The sequence below is a fragment of the Daphnia magna genome, linkage group LG4 (genome assembly GCF_020631705.1).
Source record: "Daphnia magna isolate NIES linkage group LG4, ASM2063170v1.1, whole genome shotgun sequence".
Taxonomy (NCBI): domain Eukaryota; kingdom Metazoa; phylum Arthropoda; class Branchiopoda; order Diplostraca; family Daphniidae; genus Daphnia; species Daphnia magna.
The window spans coordinates 5,940,509-5,964,585 of NC_059185.1; the positions used below are offsets into that span (position 1 = coordinate 5,940,509).

Consider the following 24,077-nt stretch of genomic DNA (forward strand, 5'->3'; position numbering starts at 1 on the left):
GCCATGTATTGCTACATATAGAAGTAAAAACTCATGGTATAACAGTGTATTCACATTGAATACAAGTATATTTCAATGCTGTTTATATTAGAACTAAAAACTCATGGTATAACAGTGTATTCACATTGAATACAAGTATATTCCATGCAGTTTATATATAGAAGTAAAAACTCATGGTATAACAGTGTATTCACATTGAATACAAGTATATTTGATGCTGTTTACATATAGAAGTAAAAACTCATGGTATAACAGTGTATTCACATTGAATACAAGTATATTCCATGCAGTTTACATATAGAAGTAAAAACTCATGGTATAACAGTGTATTCACATTGAATACAAGTATATTTGATGCTGTTTACATATAGAAGTAAAAACTCATGGTATAACAGTGTATTCACATTGAATACAAGTATATTTGATGCAGTTTACATAGTAGAAGTAAAAACTCATGGTATAACAGTGTATTCACATTGAATACAAGCATATTCCATGCAGTTTACATATAGAAGTAAAAACTCATGGTATAACAGTGTATTCACATTGAATACAAGTATATTCCATGCAGTTTACATATAGAAGTAAAAACTCATGGTATAACAGTGTATTCACATTGAATACAAGTATATTTCATGCAGTTTACATATAGAAGTAAAAACTCATGGTATAACAGTGTATTCACATTGAATACAAGTATATTCCATGCAGTTTACATATAGAAGTAAAACTCATGGTATAACAGTGTATTCACATTGAATACAAGTATATTCCATGCAGTTTACATATAGAAGTAAAAACTCATGGTATAACAGTGTATTCACATTGAATACAAGTATATTCCATGCAGTTTACATATAAATAAACTCATGGTATAACAGTGTATTCACATTGAATACAAGTATATTCCATGCAGTTTACATATAGAAGTAAAAACTCATGGTATAACAGTGTATTCACATTGAATACAAGTATATTTGATGCTGTTTACATATAGAAGTAAAAACTCATGGTATAACAGTGTATTCACATTGAATACAAGTATATTCCATGCAGTTTTACATATAGAAGTAAAACTCATGGTATAACAGTGTATTCACATTGAATACAAGTATATTCCATGCAGTTTACATAAAGTAGAAAAAACTCATGGTATAACAGTGTATTCACATTGAATACAAGTATATTCCATGCAGTTTACATATAGAAGTAAAAACTCATGGTATAACAGTGTATTCACATTGAATACAAGTATATTCTCATGCAGTTTACATATAGAAGTAAAAACTCATGGTATAACAGTGTATTCACATTGAATACAAGTATATTTCATGCTGTTTACATATAGAAGTAAAAACTCATGGTATAACAGTGTATTCACATTGAATACAAGTATATTCCATGCAGTTTACATATAGAAGTAAAAACTCATGGTATAACAGTAGTATTCACATTGAATACAAGTATATTTGATGCTGTTTACATATAGAAGTAAAAACTCATGGTATAACAGTGTATTCACATTGAATACAAGTATATTTCATGCTGTTTACATATAGAAGTAAAACTCATGGTATAACAGTGTATTCACATTGAATACAAGTATATTCCATGCAGTTTACATATAGAAGTAAAAACTCATGGTATAACAGTGTATTCACATTGAATACAAGTATATTCCATGCTGTTTACATATAGAAGTAAAAACTCATGGTATAACAGTGTATTCACATTGAATACAAGTATATTTGATGCAGTTTACATATAGAAGTAAAAACTCATGGTATAACAGTGTATTCACATTGAATACAAGTATATTCCATGCAGTTTACATATAGAAGTAAAAACTCATGGTATAACAGTGTATTCACATTGAATACAAGTATATTCCATGCAGTTTACATATAGAAGTAAAAACTCATGGTATAACAGTGTATTCACATTGAATACAAGTATATTCCATGCAGTTTACATATAGAAGTAAAAACTCATGGTATAACAGTGTATTCACATTGAATACAAGTATATTCCATCGCAGTTTACATATAGAAGTAAAAACTCATGGTATAACAGTGTATTCACATTGAATACAAGTATATTTCGATGCTGTTTACATATAGAAGTAAAAACTCATGGTATAACAGTGTATTCACATTGAATACAAGTATATTCCATGCAGTTTACATATAGAAGTAAAAACTCATGGTATAACAGTGTATTCACATTGAATACAAGTATATTCCATGCTGTTTACATATAGAAGTAAAAACTCATGGTATAACAGTGTATTCACATTGAATACAAGTATATTCCATGCAGTTTACATATAGAAGTAAAAACTCATGGTATAACAGTGTATTCACATTGAATACAAGTATATTCCATGCAGTTTACATATAGAAGTAAAAACTCATGGTATAACAGTGTATTCACATTGAATACAAGTATATTCCATGCAGTTTACATATAGAAGTAAAAACTCATGGTATAACAGTGTATTCACATTGAATACAAGTATATTTCATGCAGTTTACATATAGAAGTAAAAACTCATGGTATAACAGTGTATTCACATTGAATACAAGTATATTCCATGCAGTTTACATATAGAAGTAAAAACTCATGGTATAACAGTGTATTCACATTGAATACAAGTATATTTGATGCTGTTTACATATAGAAGTAAAAACTCATGGTATAACAGTGTATTCACATTGAATACAAGTATATTCCATGCAGTTTACATATAGAAGTAAAAACTCATGGTATAACAGTGTATTCACATTGAATACAAGTATATTCCATGAGTTTACATATAGAAGTAAAAACTCATGGTATAACAGTGTATTCACATTGAATACAAGTATATTCCATGCAGTTTACATATAGAAGTAAAAACTCATGGTATAACAGTGTATTCACATTGAATACAAGTATATTTGATGCTGTTTACATATAGAAGTAAAAACTCATGGTATAACAGTGTATTCACATTGAATACAAGTATATTCCATGCAGTTTACATATAGAAGTAAAAACTCATGGTATAACAGTGTATTCACATTGAATACAAGTATATTTCATGCTGTTTACATATAGAAGTAAAAACTCATGGTATAACAGTGTATTCACATTGAATACAAGTATATTCCATGCAGTTTACATATAGAAGTTAAAAACTCATGGTATAACAGTGTATTCACATTGAATACAAGTATATTCCATGCAGTTTACATATAGAAGTAAAAACTCATGGTATAACAGTGTATTCACATTGAATACAAGTATATTCCATGCAGTTTACATATAGAAGTAAAAACTCATGGTATAACAGTGTATTCACATTGAATACAAGTATATTCCATGCAGTTTACATATAGAAGTAAAAACTCATGGTATAACAGTGTATTCACATTGAATACAAGTATATTCCATGCAGTTTACATATAGAAGTAAAAACTCATGGTATAACAGTGTATTCACATTGAATACAAGTATATTTCATGCAGTTTACATATAGAAGTAAAAACTCATGGTATAACAGTGTATTCACATTGAATACAAGTATATTTGATGCTGTTTACATATAGAAGTAAAAACTCATGGTATAACAGTGTATTCACATTGAATACAAGTATATTTGATGCTGTTTACATATAGAAGTAAAAACTCATGGTATAACAGTGTATTCACATTGAATACAAGTATATTCCATGCAGTTTACATATAGAAGTAAAAACTCATGGTATAACAGTGTATTCACATTGAATACAAGTATATTTGATGCTGTTTACATATAGAAGTAAAAACTCATGGTATAACAGTGTATTCACATTGAATACAAGTATATTTGATGCTGTTTACATATAGAAGTAAAAACTCATGGTATAACAGTGTATTCACATTGAATACAAGTATATTCCATGCAGTTTACATATAGAAGTAAAAACTCATGGTATAACAGTGTATTCACATTGAATACAAGTATATTCCATGCAGTTTACATATAGAAGTAAAAACTCATGGTATAACAGTGTATTCACATTGAATACAAGTATATTTGATGCTGTTTACATATAGAAGTAAAAACTCATGGTATAACAGTGTATTCACATTGAATACAAGTATATTCCATGCAGTTTACATATAGAAGTAAAAACTCATAGGTATAACAGTGTATTCACATTGAATACAAGTATATTCCATGCAGTTTACATATAGAAGTAAAAACTCATGGTATAACAGTGTATTCACATTGAATACAAGTATATTCCATGCAGTTTACATATAGAAGTAAAAACTCATGGTATAACAGTGTATTCACATTGAATACAAGTATATTCCATGCAGTTTACATATAGAAGTAAAAACTCATGGTATAACAGTGTATTCACATTGAATACAAGTATATTCCATGCAGTTTACATATAGAAGTAAAAACTCATGGTATAACAGTGTATTCACATTGAATACAAGTATATTCCATGCAGTTTACATATAGAAGTAAAAACTCATGGTATAACAGTGTATTCACATTGAATACAAGTATATTCCATGCAGTTTACATATAGAAGTAAAAACTCATGGTATAACAGTGTATTCACATTGAATACAAGTATATTCCATGCAGTTTACATATAGAAGTAAAAACTCATGGTATAACAGTGTATTCACATTGAATACAAGTATATTCCATGCAGTTTACATATAGAAGTAAAAACTCATGGTATAACAGTGTATTCACATTGAATACAAGTATATTCCATGCAGTTTACATATAGAAGTAAAAACTCATGGTATAACAGTGTATTCACATTGAATACAAGTATATTTGATGCAGTTTACATATAGAAGTAAAAACTCATGGTATAACAGTGTATTCACATTGAATACAAGTATATTCCATGCAGTTTACATATAGAAGTAAAAACTCATGGTATAACAGTGTATTCACATTGAATACAAGTATATTCCATGCAGTTTACATATAGAAGTAGTAAAACTCATGGTATAACAGTGTATTCACATTGAATACAAGTATATTCCATGCAGTTTACATATAGAAGTAAAAACTCATGGTATAACAGTGTATTCACATTGAATACAAGTATATTTGATGCTGTTTACATATAGAAGTAAAAACTCATGGTATAACAGTGTATTCACATTGAATACAAGTATATTCCATGCAGTTTACATATAGAAGTAAAAACTCATGGTATAACAGTGTATTCACATTGAATACAAGTATATTCCATGCAGTTTACATATAGAAGTAAAAACTCATGGTATAACAGTGTATTCACATTGAATACAAGTATATTTGATGCTGTTTACATATAGAAGTAAAAACTCATGGTATAACAGTGTATTCACATTGAATACAAGTATATTTGATGCTGTTTACATATAGAAGTAAAAACTCATGGTATAACAGTGTATTCACATTGAATACAAGTATATTCCATGCAGTTTACATATAGAAGTAAAAACTCATGGTATAACAGTGTATTCACATTGAATACAAGTATATTTGATGCTGTTTACATATAGAAGTAAAAACTCATGGTATAACAGTGTATTCACATTGAATACAAGTATATTTGATGCAGTTTACATATAGAAGTAAAAACTCATGGTATAACAGTGTATTCACATTGAATACAAGTATATTCCATGCAGTTTACATATAGAAGTAAAAACTCATGGTATAACAGTGTATTCACATTGAATACAAGTATATTCCATGCAGTTTACATATAGAAGTAAAAACTCATGGTATAACAGTGTATTCACATTGAATACAAGTATATTCCATGCAGTTTTTTACATATAGAAGTAAAAACTCATGGTATAACAGTGTATTCACATTGAATACAAGTATATTTTGATGCTGTTTTACATATAGAAGTAAAAACTCATGGTATAACAGTGTATTCACATTGAATACAAGTATATTCCATGCAGTTTACATATAGAAGTAAAAACTCATGGTATAACAGTGTATTCACATTGAAGATACACAGTATATATTGTTACAAGTATATCATAGAAGTAAAAACTCATGGTATAACAGTGTATTCACATTGAATACAAGTATATTTTTAATAAGAAAAACTCATGGTATAACAGTGTATTCACATTGAATCAAGTATATCATGTTTCATATAGAAGAAAAACTCATGGTATAACAGTGTATTCACATTGAATACAAGTATATTTGATGCTGTTTACATATAGAAGTAAAAACTCATGGTATAACAGTGTATTCACATTGAATACAAGTATATTCCATGCAGTTTACATATAGAAGTAAAAACTCATAGTATAACAGTGTATTCACATTGAATACAAGTATATTCCATGCAGTTTACATATAGAAGTAAAAACTCATGGTATAACAGTGTATTCACATTGAATACAAGTATATTCCATGCAGTTTACATATAGAAGTAAAAACTCATGGTATAACAGTGTATTCACATTGAATACAAGTATATTCCATGCAGTTTACATATAGAAGTAAAAACTCATGGTATAACAGTGTATTCACATTGAATACAAGTATATTCCATGCAGTTTACATATAGAAGTAAAAACTCATGGTATAACAGTGTATTCACATTGAATACAAGTATATTCCATGCAGTTTACATATAGAAGTAAAAACTCATGGTATAACAGTGTATTCACATTGAATACAAGTATATTCGATGCAGTTTACATATAGAAGTAAAAACTCATGGTATAACAGTGTATTCACATTGAATACAAGTATATTTACATGCAGTTTACATATAGAAGTAAAAACTCATGGTATAACAGTGTATTCACATTGAATACAAGTATATTCCATGCAGTTTACATATAGAAGTAAAAACTCATGGTATAACAGTGTATTCACATTGAATACAAGTATATTTGATGCTGTTTACATATAGAAGTAAAAACTCATGGTATAACAGTGTATTCACATTGAATACAAGTATATTCCATGCAGTTTACATATAGAAGTAAAAACTCATGGTATAACAGTGTATTCACATTGAATACAAGTATATTCCATGCAGTTTACATATAGAAGTAAAAACTCATGGTATAACAGTGTATTCACATTGAATACAAGTATTTTCCATGCAGTTTACATATAGAAGTAAAAACTCATGGTATAACAGTGTATTCACATTGAATACAAGTGTTGCGGATCACGACCCGCCACCTGACGGACAATTAACTAGGTCGGGCCGACTAGTTCGCAAGCCCACTATTTTTGATTTATAGTATGTGTAAGGCCGCCAGGGGTGCTGTGTTCAGCGTCTTCTTGGTGGCCGATCTCGGTTAATGTTCCTTCTTCGCAATTGTTCAACAAGGTAGAGCAGACGCTATTATAAGTTGTGTCAGAGTCTGAATAAAAGCTAGAGAATCAGCAACAATTTACCTGAGTCAAGTGTCTTCAAATCAGTAATTACTTATCAGGTATTATCAGTAAGAGTAATTATTGTCAATGGTCCTTCGAAACTAACTAGTTTTTAAACAGAATTCTGTACAACTCGATTAAGTAACACTGCTAATAGGTCAAGCCACGCTACAGTCGTGTCAAAGAAAGAGTGTTGAGCACCTTGCGTAAGCATTAGTTTTAATATACTTAATAATTTACACTTATTTAAGTATTGTCGTCCTAACTATCACTCCCTTTTTGAAAGAAGTTAGTCTAAAAGCTGAATTCAGCCACTCCAGGGATGTACCCGAGAAGAACTCCAATTAGTCATGAAGTATCTCAGCGTATCAATGTAATCTAAGTTACAAGATAGTTCTAAGTTAGTGTGTTAATCCTTCTGCAAACAGTATCTCAACAGAATCAGAAGACTTGGGGTATATCATGCTCGCATCAAATTTGGTGAATTTGGCCCAAGTCTCACCGAACCTGTAGAACCTGAATACAGGCCATTGCCCCACGGTGTAACAATTGATGCAAAACTAGGTGCCTACGAAGAAGGTTTCTATAGCATTGCAATCAAGTATCTTCCCCGTGACGAAGCTGTTGCCATCACCAACATCAGAGTGAATGCTGACTATACAAGATATCTAAACTTCCTGAGAGGATTACCGACTCGCGAGCCAACGCCAAGAGAACAAATTCATCCAGAGATTCCCTTGCCAGCTGTGCTCCAGCACCCAACACCACGTGAACCAGACTACGGAAGCACTCCGATTGCAAGGTTTTACGGGTACCAAGGACCTAGAAGCCATCCGAGGTCGCGTGGTCAATCTACCGTTGCAGAGCAGTCAACATCTCTAGCAACCAGGAACGTGGTCGTTCGCAGCCTTCTCGAAAACGAAAGAAGAAGAGAGGCTGAGGTTATTGAACAAGAAGTCGGTGCAGAAGAAACTGAAGACATCACTGAAGTGGAGACCAATTTTTCGATCAGAACAAACGATTCTGAGACTATCATTCAAGAAGAAAGTGAAGTAGAGGAGACAGTGAAAGGAGAGAGTGAAGAAAGCGGTTCGACCACATCTGAGGAATTCATCTTGTCCATCAACGAACGAGAATTTTGAAAAACCTCAGCGAATTCGCTCAAGAAGAGGCTTCATTTTTTTGTTTTAAGTTCCCTTCGTATTATGTTAAACTAAGATCTTAGCCATCTAGTGGTAACAAACAAATTTTTTGTAACTCGACGAATACGTCAATAGACTGGTTTTCAACAAGCATATTTTCTTGTTGCTTTCTCAGAATTTAAAATACTGCCTTGAACAACTTTAATTTCCTTTTCCTCAAGATCGATTCTCAAATTCGTAGATTACTGAAATCAGTCTAATTCCAAACAATGGCGACCGCAAACAAAAAGCAACAGGCGCAGACTTTAACGCTCTTAACAATAGAGACATTGGAAAGGGAATTACACAAGAATTTGAAAAGTTATGATGAAGCTTGCAGAGACAATTTGTTGGAAGCAGCAGAAACAGCTTACGAACTAGCTGATGACAGAGCGCTAAGGCTTCTTAAGCATTATAGAGATGTCATACCCCAACTAGACGCCGAGATGCAAGCAAGATATGTCGACAAACACGAAGAGTTTGTAGACCGTCATCATACAATGGTTATCGATTGGAAAAGAAGAAGGCCAACTGCACCTTCGGAAAGAGAACCCTCTGAACATTCGGAAAATTCGGAGGAAGAGGAGACAACTCCGACAACAACAGGAAACGTTGCGCAAGCAACAGGTGTACAAGCAACCAATACAGTTGCACTGCAACAACAGCAAAACTTCATGAGCATTGCTCATCTGCTACCAAGAATTGAATTAGCCAAATTTGAAGGGGATTCAAACAAATGGAGAGATTGGTGGGCGATTTTTCGAACACTTATACACGAAAATCCATCACTACGACCCATCGAAAAATTCAGCAGATTGAAGATGCACATGAGCGAAGACGCTGCTGGTGCAATTTCATACCTGGACTTAACAGAAGAAAATTACACCAAGGCAATCGACATTTTAAATGGGAAATACAACAGGCCGAGATCAGCAAGAGCAGACCACTACATCGCAATTACGGAATTGCCTAGGGTAGATCGAGTAGAAGACTACAAGGCAATGAGGAAGTTGCACGACAGAGCAATGGGTCACGCCTTGAATCTTGGCGACTTGGAAAAGAATTCTGCACAAAATGAAGCAATTTCAGAGATAATTACAAGAAAACTACCTCTTGAATTAGTTTCAAGATGGCATGGGGAAACAAGAAGATCCCGTAAAACGTTAAAAGATCTCTTTACCTTCATCGACAGTGTAGCAGAAGATTGGGAATATGCGTTCTCGACTGAAAAGAACGAGAAGAAAAAACCTAAGCAAGAGGCTACTGAAAAAGCAAATCGAGTTACATTTGCATCCACACCAACGGCAGCGGAATTAGCAGTGACAGGAACTGCAACAATACATCCGAAAGATCGAAAAGAGAAGACCTCAACAACAATCAAAAGACCATGTTTGTTCTGCAAAGACAAACACCCCACGTACAAATGCGAAGTCGCAATAGAGAAGAAACTAGAGCAAGTTCGGAAGGAGAAAAGGTGTTGGAGGTGCCTCGGACAGAGTCACCAAGTGAGAGCCTGTTGGAAGACAAGCAATTGCGCCAAATGTGGCAAGGGTCACCATACAGCCATCTGTAATCAGACAGTTCGGGCGAAAACAGTGACAGCTACGGTAGCAGCGTCCCCAATGTTAAAGGCAGCAGATGACGCTCCACTCTCAATAGAAGCACGCCTATTCGGTGGCGTGTACGTCCAAACAGCAACTGTTATAGTGGAAGGGCCAAACGGTTGGCACAAAGCTATAGCGTACATTGATCAAGGATCAAATGCAACACTGATCCGAAGCGAACTCGCTCAAACTCTAGGACTTCAGGAAGTGGGAAAAATCAAATTGAAACTTCAGGCAGTGGGTCACCTACACCCAGAAAAGGAACGAAGTGTAAGAAAGTTACGACTACGCGGGATAATTCCGGATGCCGAATCAATTGATTTAGAGGCGATTGAGCAACCCGAAATAGGAAAGGTTGCTGGATCAACAAAGACCGAATTCGTCAGTGAACTCTGGAACCAAGGTTACAAGTTGGCTGATGATAGAATTTTGAGCGGGACAGCAGGACCTTGCCAAATAGACATTTTGATTGGAGCCAATCAAGTCTGGAAGGTACTAGGCTCAAAACAGATCGTTTCGAAGACTGGAATTAGAGCCATCGAAAGCAAATTGGGTTGGTTACTACTTGGGCAGGATGAGACAGTTGCGATTTCCACCACTACGGCGATCGGCTTCCTCCTAAAGGCAAAAGAAGGAACACCACAATACCCAATGCAAGGCCCGAATTCGAACAGAAACGATGAAATTGATTTTGCGAAGTGGTGGAAATTAGAAAGTCTAGATCCACTAGAAAATGTGCCACTTTCGGATCGCTGGAAATCTCATACAGACTCCATCAAACAAGACGAAGATGGACATTATGTCGCACCGCTCCCATGGAACGGGAACAAAAAATACATCAGCAAGAATGACGCCATGGCAGAAGGTCAGGCAAGAGCGCTGATGAAAAGGATGGAGAAGGATAACGAGATGAAGACTTCATACGAAGCTGAGTTCAGAAAACTGAAAGAACTTAGATTCATCTCTAAAGCAGACACCAATTTTAAGGGTATCTACACGATTCTACCCCATCACCCAGTTGTCCGTAAAGACAAAATCACCAGCAAAGTGAGACCTGTTTTCAATGGTTCTGCGAAGCCGAAAACAGGATTCAGCGCCAACGACTGTCTCGAAGAAGGACCCAATCTGAATCCTGACATTCTTGATGTTATCCTGACGTTTAGGCTAAATCCAATTGCCTGGACAGCTGATATCCGACAAGCATTTTTAATGGTAAAATTGCTAAACGAGGACGCGGAAGCGTTAAGGTTCCTTTTAGAAGACGAAAACGTCCCAGGAACGCTGCAGACCTACAAATGGAATAGACTACCATTTGGGCTAACATGTAGCCCGGCAGTGCTCAGGACCGTCCTAAAGAAACACCTCGAGTCATACAAAGGCGAACTAGCAGTAAGCAGTCGCCAAATGTTACGGCATCTATATGTAGACGACTACTTGTCAAATGCGCCTACATTAGAAGCAGCAAAGACCGTAATCGGTACGGTACTCAAACTTTTTTCAGACGCAAAGATGGAATTGAGAAAATGGGTAACTAACGACCCGCAGCTGCGAGAGTATCTACAACAGAGCAATTTGACAGACGACTCATCCGATTCGTACTCGTGTCTTAATTTAGACCCACAAAAGGTACTAGGAGTGAGGTGGAATACCAGCACAGATTGCTTCTATTTCAAGTCTGACGTAATCGTAGATGCAGCCGCAAAAGTAAAAGTGCTAACAAAAAGATCGTTTGCTAAAATCTCGACCAAGCTTTTCGACCCCCTTGGATTCATTGGACCCATAACACTACAGTTCAAGCTACTCTTCCAGGAATTGTGGCAAGAAAAAATCGGATGGGATGACAATGTGAATTCACAAACGGAGAGTCGATTCAGAGCTATAGTGAAAGATTTGAAAGGTATAGACAGAATCCAAATACCTCGCATGATCTCAACAGCACAGACCGATGTAATTCAAGAATTACATGTATTCTGCGACGCTTCAACAAAAGCGTACGGAGCTGTAGCATACGCCAAGTCAAGAAATCCTGGATTCATCCGACTTGTTTGCTGTAAAACTAGGGCAGCACCACTCCCGAAAAACGAAGTTTCACTACCAAGGCTAGAACTGCTTAGCGCCGAACTCGGCAGTGTCTTAGCTGAACGAATCGTAAACGCAATTGACAAAGTGAAGTGGGAAGTGACACTATGGACTGACTCTATGGCAGCGTTAGGTTGGATCAAAGGAGATCCAGGGCGATGGAAACTATTCGTACGGAATAGAGTAGAGACAATTCAGAAGAGATTCAAACCAGAACACTGGAAACACTGTCCTGGAAAAGACAACCCAGCGGATTTCGCATCTCGAAGTTGCTCCGTCAAGAAGTTGACAGAGGCTTTTTCCTGGTGGGGAGGTCCCTCCTGGCTGAAACAAGAATCGTCTGAATGGCCTCAGCAAGACAACCCAACTTCGGATGACCTACAATTAATGGAAGTCGAAACGAAATCCAAACAGAGAATGCAAATTCTAGCAGTTTTCAACATGCCAGATTGGTTGGATTCACTGGTTTTGAGAGTAAGCAGTTATCTGCGATTACTGAGAACAATAGCCTGGATGTACAGACTCATGAAGAAGTTACCGCCCGGTAAGGCAATAGAAACAGTCGGAGTAGCAGAAATTCATTGCCTCTCTGTCTGCGAAATCAGCACCGCCGAGAACTTCATTCTAAGAACTATTCAACAGAAAGCGTTCCCAGAAATTTATGGATCCCTTAAAGAAGGAAAATCCAACAAGAAACTGCTACGCGATCTCGACACATTACGACCAATTTGGGACGAAAAACAACAACTGATACGAGTGACAGGTAGAGTAGGTCCAGCCTTAAGAGACCTACTTATTGAACCGCCGATACTTCTCCCTGCAAATGAGAGAATAGTCGACTTGCTGATCCACCATCATCATGTCAAACGGAAACACACCGGTGTTCAATCAACATTAACCTATCTCCGTAATCGGTTCTGGATTATTCGTGCTCGACAACGCATCAAGAGTGTCATCAAGCATTGTGGAAAATGCCAACGAGCTCAATCGCGCCCTTTCGACGAAGAAGCCGTTTCCATGCCTTTGGATCGTACCAAGAAGGCACAGCCATTCGAAATCATTGGAATTGATTATTTCGGGCCGATGTACGTGTCGGAAGAGGTCCTTTTGATTGAGAAAGACAAGGAAGGGAACGATGTCGAGAAAACTCGAATTGGTGAAAAAAAGGTGCACGCGTGTTTATTCACTTGTGCCGTCACAAGAGCTGTACATCTTGAGCTCGTGACAGACCTTACCACGAAAACGTTCATGCTCGCGCTACGCAGAATGATGTCCAGAAGAGAAGATTGTAAGACAATCTATAGCGATAACGCATCAACATTCACATGCGCCGCTAAACTTGTAACAGAAGACCCTACTTTAGCAAATTGGCTATCAAGTAAGGGAATTGAGTGGAAATTCTCTCCGAGCTTGGCACCCTGGTGGGGCGGGTTTTGGGAGAGAATGGTGCGTTCGGTAAAGGAGCCGTTACGCAAGGTATTAGGGAAAATGAAGGTGAGCTACGATCAACTTCACACCATCCTGGTGGAAATTGAAGCAATCGTGAACTCACGACCTCTCACATATGTTTCCGGAGACGCACAAGCGTATGAAGTGCTATCTCCACAAAGACTCTTGACTGGAAGACAGCCTGGCGCCACGACGGAGACTTCCGAGCTGACCACAATGAGCCGCAACGAGCTGATCGACTTAGATAAGCAACGTAGCGAACACGCTCTAACTTGGTGGAGGCTATGGCAAGAATCTTACTTGTCCGACTTAAAAAGATTCCATTGTCGCAAGGGAACGGGTACTAGAATCCCCCGCGTTGGCGAAATCGTCCTGCTAAAGGAGCCAAATATCAAGCGTGTTTCATGGCCTACGGCCATTATAACGGAATTGATTCCCGGCTATGACGGCAAGATACGAGCTGTAAAGTTACGTCTTCGTTCAGAAAAGGAAACAACACGAGGTCTCCAGACCATTTATCCATTGGAAATTCAACATGACGTGGATCCGCCCGTCAATGTTTCCGTAGACGGATCTAGAGAAGCCGAGGCTGGCCAAGAAGAAGGAGGTGCATCCGCGCCTAAGAAGAAACCCCCCCGCAAGAAGAAAAAGGAATCGCCGAGGAGGACTCGCGATTCCGGTGGGGAGGATGTTGCGGATCACGACCCGCCACCTGACGGACAATTAACTAGGTCGGGCCGACTAGTTCGCAAGCCCACTATTTTTGATTTATAGTATGTGTAAGGCCGCCAGGGGTGCTGTGTTCAGCGTCTTCTTGGTGGCCGATCTCGGTTAATGTTCCTTCTTCGCAATTGTTCAACAAGGTAGAGCAGACGCTATTATAAGTTGTGTCAGAGTCTGAATAAAAGCTAGAGAATCAGCAACAATTTACCTGAGTCAAGTGTCTTCAAATCAGTAATTACTTATCAGGTATTATCAGTAAGAGTAATTATTGTCAACAAGTATATTTGATGCTGTTTACATATAGAAGTAAAAACTCATGGTATAACAGTGTATTCACATTGAATACAAGTATATTCCATGCAGTTTACATATAGAAGTAAAAACTCATGGTATAACAGTGTATTCACATTGAATACAAGTATATTCCATGCAGTTTACATATAGAAGTAAAAACTCATGGTATAACAGTGTATTCACATTGAATACAAGTATATTTGATGCTGTTTAAATATAGAAGTAAAAACTCATGGTATAACAGTGTATTCACATTGAATACAAGTATATTTGATGCTGTTTACATATAGAGGTAAAAACTCATGTTATAACAGTGTATTCACATTGAATACAAGTATATTCCATGCAGTTTACATATATAAGTAAAAACTCATGGTATAACAGTGTATTCACATTGAATACAAGTATATTCCATGCAGTTTACTATAGAAGTAAAAACTCATGGTATAACAGTGTATTCACATTGAATACAAGTATATTTGATGCTGTTTACATATAGAAGTAAAAACTCATGGTATAACAGTGTATTCACATTAAATACAAGTATATTTGATGCTGTTTACATATAGAAGTAAAAACTCATGGTATAACAGTGTATTCACATTGAATACAAGTATATTCCATGCAGTTTACATATAGCAGTAAAAACTCATGGTATAACAGTGTATTCACATTGAATACAAGTATATTCCATGCAGTTTACATATAGAAGTAAAACTCATTGTATAACAGTGTATTCACATTGAATACAAGTATATTCCATGCAGTTTACATATAGAAGTAAAAACTCATGGTATAACAGTGTATTCACATTGAATACAAGTATATTTGATGCTGTTTACATATAGAAGTAAAAACTCATGGTATAACAGTGTATTCACATTGAATACAAGTATATTTGATGCTGTTTACATATAGAGGTAAAAACTCATGGTATAACAGTGTATTCACATTGAATACAAGTATATTCCATGCAGTTTACATATAGAAGTAAAAACTCATGGTATAACAGTGTATTCACATTGAATACAAGTATATTTGATGCTGTTTACATATAGAAGTAAAAACTCATGGTATAACAGTGTATTCACATTGAATACAAGTATATTCCATGCAGTTTTCATATAGAAGTAAAAACTCATGGTATAACAGTGTATTCACATTGAATACAAGTATATTCCATGCAGTTTACATATAGAAGTAAAAACTCATGGTATAACAGTGTATTCACATTGAATACAAGTATATTCCATGCAGTTTACATATAGAAGCAAAAACTCATAGTATAAAAGTGTATTCACATTGAATACAAGTATATTCCATGCAGTTTACATATAGAAGTAAAAACTCATTGTATAACAGTGTATTCACATTGAATACAAGTATATTCCATGCAGTTTACATATAGAAGTAAAAACTCATGGTATAACAGTGTATTCACATTGAATACAAGTATATTTCATGCAGTTTACATATAGAAGTAAAAACTCATGGTATAACAGTGTATTCACATTGAATACAAGTATATTTGATGCTGTTTACATATAGAAGTAAAAACTCATGGTATAACAGTGTATTCACATTGAATACAAGTATATTTGATGCTGTTTACATATAGAAGTAAAAACTCATGGTATAACAGTGTATTCACATTGAATACAAGTATATAATAATGTAGATATTGATTTTGGGGTTCAATTCCCGAAATTGAGTATGCGTACGGTTCATGGTTTTGTGCGTAGTTTGAAGGTTGATGCTCAGGATCTCTTAGGCCTAGTTGCTGTGCTAGATACGAGAAACCAGGTCGCTAGAATTACGTTTACGTCAGAGGCATATACCTCAAGTTTTTTGTCCCAAAACAGTGGTATCGTCAGGACCGAATTGGAGGGGAAAGAAGTTGGCGTAGTCATAAGGGATAGCAATATCCAAGAGAAATTTGTTCGAATTGCAGGGATTCCACAGAATCTAGACTTGGGAGTAGTTCAGACACGTCTAAAGAACTTTGGGAATGTAATTGAAGCTCGGTGGGAACGCTATCGGGTGGCAGAGGATGAAGTTTTATACCCTGTCCTAGCAACTTGGATGATTGTAAGAATGACGGTGACGAAAAACATTCCCTAATACATTACCATTGGCAGTTATCGTGCCATGGTAAAGTATGACGGACAAAAGCCCACTTGCAGACTTTGCGACGAAGAGACACACTTTAGCTACGACTGCCCAACTTTAAAACGAAACCAGGAACCCACCATTGTCCAAAAACCTGTTGCCAAAAAGACTAAAAAGACAGAGACTTTTAAACAGACACCCGTAGTAATTCCCGTGGTAGCAAATTCCATGGTTTCCCAGGTACCTCTGGGGAGTGAATCACAAGATTCACTCTCAGAAAGTACTAATAATTTGGAAACTGAAACCATGGAATGTGACACCGCTACCACTCCCGCATCTGTACCTCCGAAAGACAATCCTTTAAAACCAATTATTAAATCCAAAATAGCAGCACCTCACATAGAGACAGAAGACCAGGAAACAGTGACAATTATCATGGAATCAATGGAACCCGACACGGGGGAAATTGATACCACTGATCCAGACAAAACTAAGGACCCCCTGAAAATTCCCACGGTACCACGAAGTAAACGATTTAAACCTACCCTGACGCCCCAAAATTCGAAACCCACTTCAGGCATTCCCGTACTAAAAAAACCTAACACATGACTTCACAATTAAAAATCGCTTCTATCAACATTGGGGGTATTCGATCAGTCGAGCGACGTCAAATTCTTTTAAATTTCTGCAGGGACGGTAATTTAGATATCGTAGGACTTCAAGAGGTAGCCTTTCACTCTTGCCTAATTATTGAAAGCTGTTACCACTTGCTAGCAAATGTCGGTCCCAACAAAAAAGGAACAGCCATTCTAATTATACATGGTCTGGAGTATTCTCGACTGCTTCTTGAACCTGACGGAAGGCTTATCTCCATTGACGTAAAATGTTTTACGTTTATTAATATCTATGCCCCGTCAGGTAAGCAGGTTAAGAATGAGAGAAACAATTTTCTTCGTCAAACCGTTCCTGCCTACTCGGTTACCACTCGACTGTCCTTCGTGTTGATGGGCGATTTTAATTGTGTTGACGACATCCAAGATAGGGCAAATATCCAATCCCTCCCTGTCCCAAGTAGTGTTGTTAGCTATGCTTTGAAGGAGATGGTTACTGGTCTTGATCTGGTAGACATCTGGAAAAAGCTAAATCATAGTGATCCGGGACACACTTTCCATTACCACGACGGTTCTTCTAGGCTTGATAGGATTTATGCTAGTCGATCGTTTGCGGATAAATTTTTAAATATTTGTTTGCAGCCTTTATCGATTAGTGACCATCAGTCGGTACAATCCACACTTACTTGCAATCTTGATCTCCCAAATCGTAGTAGACCACCTGCCGGATTGTGGAAACTAAATACTTCAATATTGTCAGAAGAAGGTTTTCAGAAATACGTAACCAATTTCATTCAGGAATCTGCTAATCATCCTCTTAGGGAAAGTAATGTAGCAAATTGGTGGGAGAGTGTCCTGAAACCGGGTATCAAGCGTATTTCGGTGGATTATTCACGGCAAAGAGCAAGGCTGATAAGAGAAACTAAGTTTTTCTATCAATCTTGCATACAGGAAATGGCCGAAGCAGATACCTTTGATTGGGTTGCCTTTCAACAGTTGAGAAAATTCTCAAAGTCTTGGGAGGAGAGCACACTCAAAAGGTATGGGATTCATTCCCGCTGCTTCGAAGGGCCAGATGTAGAGGAAGCAAGTATTTTTCACATAAATCGTGCCAGGAATAATTATCGAAAATGTTGCATTGATAAGATCATTGCCCCCAATGGCACTTGCTTATCGACCAAAGAGGAAATTTCAGCAGAAATTGTTGCTCATTTTACAAAATTTTTTAAGACTCAACCTTCTCCTGACATACTGGCAGGGTCTGAGTTCCTTGAAGGAGTAAGAGATTGCTTTAAGCCAACCCCAAACCTAACAGCACCAATTTCCCTTCTTGAGATTAGAGCTGCTCTAATAGCAATGAAGTCAAACAAGTCCCCTGGCACCGATGGCATTCCTTACGAGTTTTACGTAGAATTTTGGGACGTGATCGCACCCCACTTCTTGGATATGTTTAATCATATCCTGGAGAGGGAATCTCTGACGTCTTCGCAGGGTCAAGCGGCGATCAGGCTAATTCCTAAGTCTTCGGGACTTTGTGGAATTTCTAATTTTCGGCCAATTTCTCTTTTGAATTGTGACTACAAAGTCATGGCATCTGTCTTAGCGAGACGATTGAGGCAGACACTATCTTCTACCATAGGGCCTCATCAAAAAGGTGGGGTACCTGGTAGATTGATTTTTGATAATTTAAGTCTTTATAGAGATGTCATTCAATTCGTTGATGACCGGGGATGTCATGACTCTTCCAACTCTTCGATTCGGGGTATGGGCGCTGCCATTGTTGGAGTTGACTTTGAAAAGGCCTACGATCTGGTTAACAGGGAAGTCCTCTGGAGGATTCTAGATGTTATGGGTTACCCCACCACTTTCGTCCGTTGGTTACAGACTATGTATTCTGTAACAGGAATGTCAATCCTCAACGGATCAGAGGTGGCTGGGGTGATTTATGATATTCAGTCGATTCGCCAGGGATGCCCCCTATCTGTCCATCTCTTCGTTCTATACATTGAGCCATTACTTGTGCGTTTATCTCGAGCTCTCAAGGGTATATCATTGTTTAATGAAAAACTCACTGTCAGAGCCTTTGTTGATGACGTCACCATTTTCGTTTCATGTGACGAAGATTTTACCAGGGCAGGACAAGTCCTTGACTTGTTCTGTCAGTGGACAAAGGCAAGGATGAATAAGGAGAAAACAAAAGCCCTGGGACTCGGGACTTGGAGCTCTAGATCAATTTGGCCTCTTGAGTGGCTTGTGTCAGCACTAACATTGTCCCTGTTAGGAATTAAATTCTCTCACTCCATAGTCGAGACAGCTGGTAGGGTCTGGAATGATGCATTCGGCTCTCTAAATGGTATTCTGCGAGAGAATGCCTGTCGACGTTTTAATATTTACCAAAAGGTAATTTTCCTCAAGTCGAAGGCTCTCTCGGGAACTGTGTATATTGCACAGGCATTACCTTGTAATCCAAATATAGCTGACCAGGTTTCAAAGGCTGTCATGAAGTTCCTATGGATGGGAAAAGTAGAAAGGCCGAAAAAACTGTAATATACCATACTGTCAAACAAGGGGGACTGGGAATGGTCAACACACACCTGTTTTACCGTTCCCTTTTCCTGTGCCCCATGTATAAAGTCCTGACAGGTCCCAACAGCCCAGAAAGCTCTCTACTTCGGTATTGGATGTCCTTCCCTCTCCGAACCTTATTGCCACTCTACAAGGACAACACCGTACCCGTAGCAGTCATGAAGAGGCCCTATTACCTTCAGGAACCCCTGCATCAAATCAAGCAACTCTTTGCATCTTCAATCCTGTTGCAGGGGAATCCAATGGTTCATCGGAAAACTTACAACCATTGGGTCCTGGAGGTGACGACCATGGGAAAGCTGGAGATCCTGAGGCCTAATCTGGATTGGCCACGAATCTGGAAGGCGACTGCAGCCCTTCCTAGTAACATCAGAGAGACCATGTTCCTGTTCAACCAGCGACTTCTCCCTACCAGGACCAGATGCCATCGGATGGATCCCAACAAGGACGCAAAATGCCCAATCTGCCATCAAGACCCCGAAACCGATGAGCATCTGATGTTCCAGTGTCCTGAACGCCTCGCCGTTTGGAGCTGATTGGAAGGAATCATCCGTCAAAAGGGCTGCAAGACATCAAAAGAAGATCTGATTTGTGGTCATTTTGGGCCAATAGGGAATCTCCGGCAAGGTTTTACTCTTCTGGCTGCCTACATCTTCATCAACTGGAAGGCAAGGAACCATCAACGTACCCCAAATCAAGAAGAAGTAGAGAGCTTATGGAAAACACTTTACCCCCATAGTTAAATCCACCATTCTCTTTTATCTTTTCCCATATTTTACTTTCATTTTGTTCATTTAGTTTGTTTGTGTTTTATTTAATACCTAAATATGTAAAATCTTTGTTAATTTTTGTTTATTGTAATATCCTACCCCAATGTCATCTGCTATTGATTACTTTTGTTTATTTTTGTTAAGCACAACCTATGATCCCTTGCATTTGCTTGTTTTTGTTTCTGTTTAGCACTAAGACCCCCATTGCCAAATTTTCTTTTCTCTGCCCTAATAACGTCTGCATCCGAGGGGCAAAATTATTTGTTTGTTTTTGTTTGCTTTTGTTGGTTTTGTTTTTTGAAAATTGAAAATTAACAGAAAATAAAAGAGAATTTTACAAAAAAAAAAAAACAAATGGAATAGTTTTATAAAAGACACTTCTGGGAATCTAACAATATCAATATTGGCTAGGATAATGTAAGTTTAAGACATATAAAGCGACTTAAAAAATTTTCAGAAAATTAGAAATACAATGAAATTTGAAGAAAATTTTTTTAAATTCCGCATGGGTATTGAACCATTAAGCCTATTGTTGCCAGCGCAACACCTTACCACTACGCTGCTGTAGACATCAGTCGGCTAGTACGAATAGCAGTGTAATTTTACGTCGTCTGAAGCAGTATACTGTCCGGAATTAGCAACACGGGGACTTATGTAAAAAAAAATGAGAAGGCAATCGTGAATTAGATGAACATTTTTCCGCAAACATAGATAACAAATTGAATTGTCTTGTAAAAGCAATTTCAGGGAATGTTACCATATAAATATTAGTTAGGTGTATTAAGTTTCAGACATATTAAGAGACTTAAAAATTTTACAAAATATACGCATAAAAAGGAAAAAAACACTAAAAGAATTTATTGTTTCTAAGAGTATTGAACCATTTAATTTGGTGTTAGGACCCCAACACCTTACCGCTGAGCTATCACTGATATTAAAGTACAAAAATAAAAGCCTGTCATTTTGTGTCGTCTGCTGCAGTGTACTGTCCGGAATTAGCAACACGGGAGCTTATGTAAAAAAAATGAGAATGCAACCGTGAATTGGATGAACATTTTTCATCAAACATGGACAACAAATTGAACTTTTTTGTAAATGCAATTTCAGGGTATCTAACCATATGAATATTAATAAGGTTAACGTAAGTTTAAGACATATTAAGTGATTCAAAGTTTTCCCTAAGCACACAAAATATAAAGAAATAAAAAAAATCATTTGTCCACCATGAGTGTTGAACCAACGAACCCACCGTTGCCAGCAATGTACTCTACCGCCGTATAGCATTTTTCTTTTTTAAATAAATAGCATGTCATTTTATGTCGTCTGCTGTAGTCTGCTGTCCGGAATTAGCAACACGGTGGCTTAAGTCTTCTTTTAGACCCGAACGTAGATAGACGTGTCGAAAAGTGCGCTAGATCTGCCCCGGGCAAGTGCCATATCACCCCCTTTGTGTCAACTTCCCCACCCCAAATCAATCACGCTTGCGTGGCGTGGTGACCCACGCCACGCAATGAGTCGCCCAAACCTCGCCAATGAATCCTTAATATCTAGTGCCATCCAAACAAGTGCAGCAATGGAGATCGAAGAAACCTCATTTAAACGCAAAAACCAGTACTGAAACCCACAGCCCGCGTCCAGGCCCTCCGCGTTTCTCAGACCTATTCGATCAACCATGCAGCGGTGCACCGGTGATCATCCAACTTGTCAGCGAACCGAATTCCTTCACCCAACTTGGCATTTCCGAAAAAATTCTTTTCATGAGCGCGCTCACGGGCGCAGTTGGACAGATGAAAGCAGGCACCAAATGGTCCCATAAAGGGGACCTGCATATTTACCCATCCTCAGCAGGACAAAAAAGAAAACTTCTGGAATTAAAAATAGTTAGAGAGTGGCATATCCAGTGCACACTTACCATGTCAGAAGCCTCAGTAAGAGGCATAATCAGGAACGTGCCGCTAAAAGATTCAGAAGAAGACCTACTTAGCCTCCTAGTCGACCAAGGAGTCACGAAGGTCCAGAGATTCTCTTACATAGCGTCAGATGGCAGTAGACAACCCCTGAAAACTGTCACGCTCTCTTTCAGCACACCATACTTACCGCATGAAGTCATTATGGCACATGAAATATTCCCTGTCAGACAATTTATACCGAGACCGGCACTGTGCCGCAAATGCTGGATCTTTGGCCACCCGGAGGAAACATGCAAAGCTACACCTTCATGCAAACAATGCTCACAACACCACCCCCTAACTAATGGCTGTCAAAACCCGCTAAAATGCCCCACCTGCTCAAAACCCGGACATGCAGCTGGAACCTCGGATTGCCCAAGATACAGCCACAGACAACAAGTTATTAAATTTGCATACGAGAACAAAATCCCAATCGCAGAAGCCGGCAAAATATTAAGCAACCAGAACTTCCCTAATCCACCACAACTACCAAAAATCTACCCGCCCACCAACAATAATGACGATATTGACGACCTTCGTCAACAAATCTCCCAACTCAAAACCCAAATTGAAATTATTACGCTACACCAGCCAACAACTACGGCAAGAATTGATGCGCTAGAAGCGACAGTGGATGACATTCAAGAAAAGATTGCCCCACTCACTAATCTGCCGCAGGCGCTAGATAAAATCAAGGTGGACATGACGTCAGGATTCGACTCCAACAATGCTCAACTAGCAGCAATAGCATCCCTGCTCCAAGGCATCCGCCCACCAGTCAAACCCCCTAACAAAACAGCAAGTAACTACTCTGAGGAAAGGAACCGAAAATGACCAGGCCACTTAAAATCATCCAATGGAACGCTCGAAGCCTCTACAAATCAAAACTGCAAGAATTTAAATTCAACATAAGAACATCCAACCCACATATTGTATTGATTAGTGAAACCTTTTGGAGAGATGAATACATACCGAGATTTAGTGCTTATAACACCTTCTACGCAAATCGGATCACCCACGGCGGAGGCGTCGCTATCCTAGTAAAGAAGAATCTTCAAGCCACACCGATGACTCTCCCCCAAGCGGTTAACCTGGAAGCAGTAGGAATCTCCATCAAATTAAAGAACAACAAATTAATAAATATAGTATCGCTATACTGCCCTGACGGCAATAGAAGCATCCACCAAGAGTTGTCAGACATCTTAAACTGTTCAAGCAACAGCTTTGTAATAGCAGGAGACCTAAATGCGCACTCTGATGTGTGGGAAGTCAACCATCAACAAAACAGATGCGGTATGGACGTTG

The 24,077-nt window shown here is 37.7% G+C and overlaps 1 protein-coding gene and 1 long non-coding RNA gene across 3 annotated transcripts; both read left to right on the forward strand.

Annotated features, from left to right (window-relative positions):
- Positions 1-7,255: 7,255 nt before the first annotated feature.
- On the forward strand, positions 7,256-8,095 carry LOC123471112. Of its 2 annotated transcripts, XR_006645060.1 has the most exons (4): positions 7,256-7,476; positions 7,538-7,623; positions 7,707-7,790; positions 7,846-8,095. It is a non-coding gene; the product is annotated as an uncharacterized LOC123471112 (long non-coding RNA). The 2 variants fall into 2 exon arrangements; XR_006645059.1 differs by having other exon boundaries at positions 7,274-7,476; positions 7,707-8,095.
- Positions 8,096-8,828: 733 nt separating this feature from the next.
- Positions 8,829-14,176, forward strand: LOC123471127. Its single transcript, XM_045172047.1, has 2 exons — positions 8,829-14,070; positions 14,112-14,176. Exons 1-2 carry the CDS (start codon positions 8,829-8,831, stop codon positions 14,174-14,176), a joined length of 5,307 nt encoding a protein of 1,768 aa, XP_045027982.1.
- The last annotated feature ends 9,901 nt before the right edge of the window (positions 14,177-24,077 follow it).

What these genes read in the sequence shown, in the direction of transcription:
- LOC123471127 (XM_045172047.1), top strand. Translation starts at nt 8,829, where the DNA reads ATGGCGACCGCAAACAAAAAGCAACAGGCGCAGACTTTAACGCTCTTA. An exon ending in CCATTGTCGCAAGGGAACGG is followed by an intron (nt 14,071 to 14,111) that starts GTACTAGAATCC and finishes GTCCTGCTAAAG; the next exon opens with GAGCCAAATATCAAGCGTGT.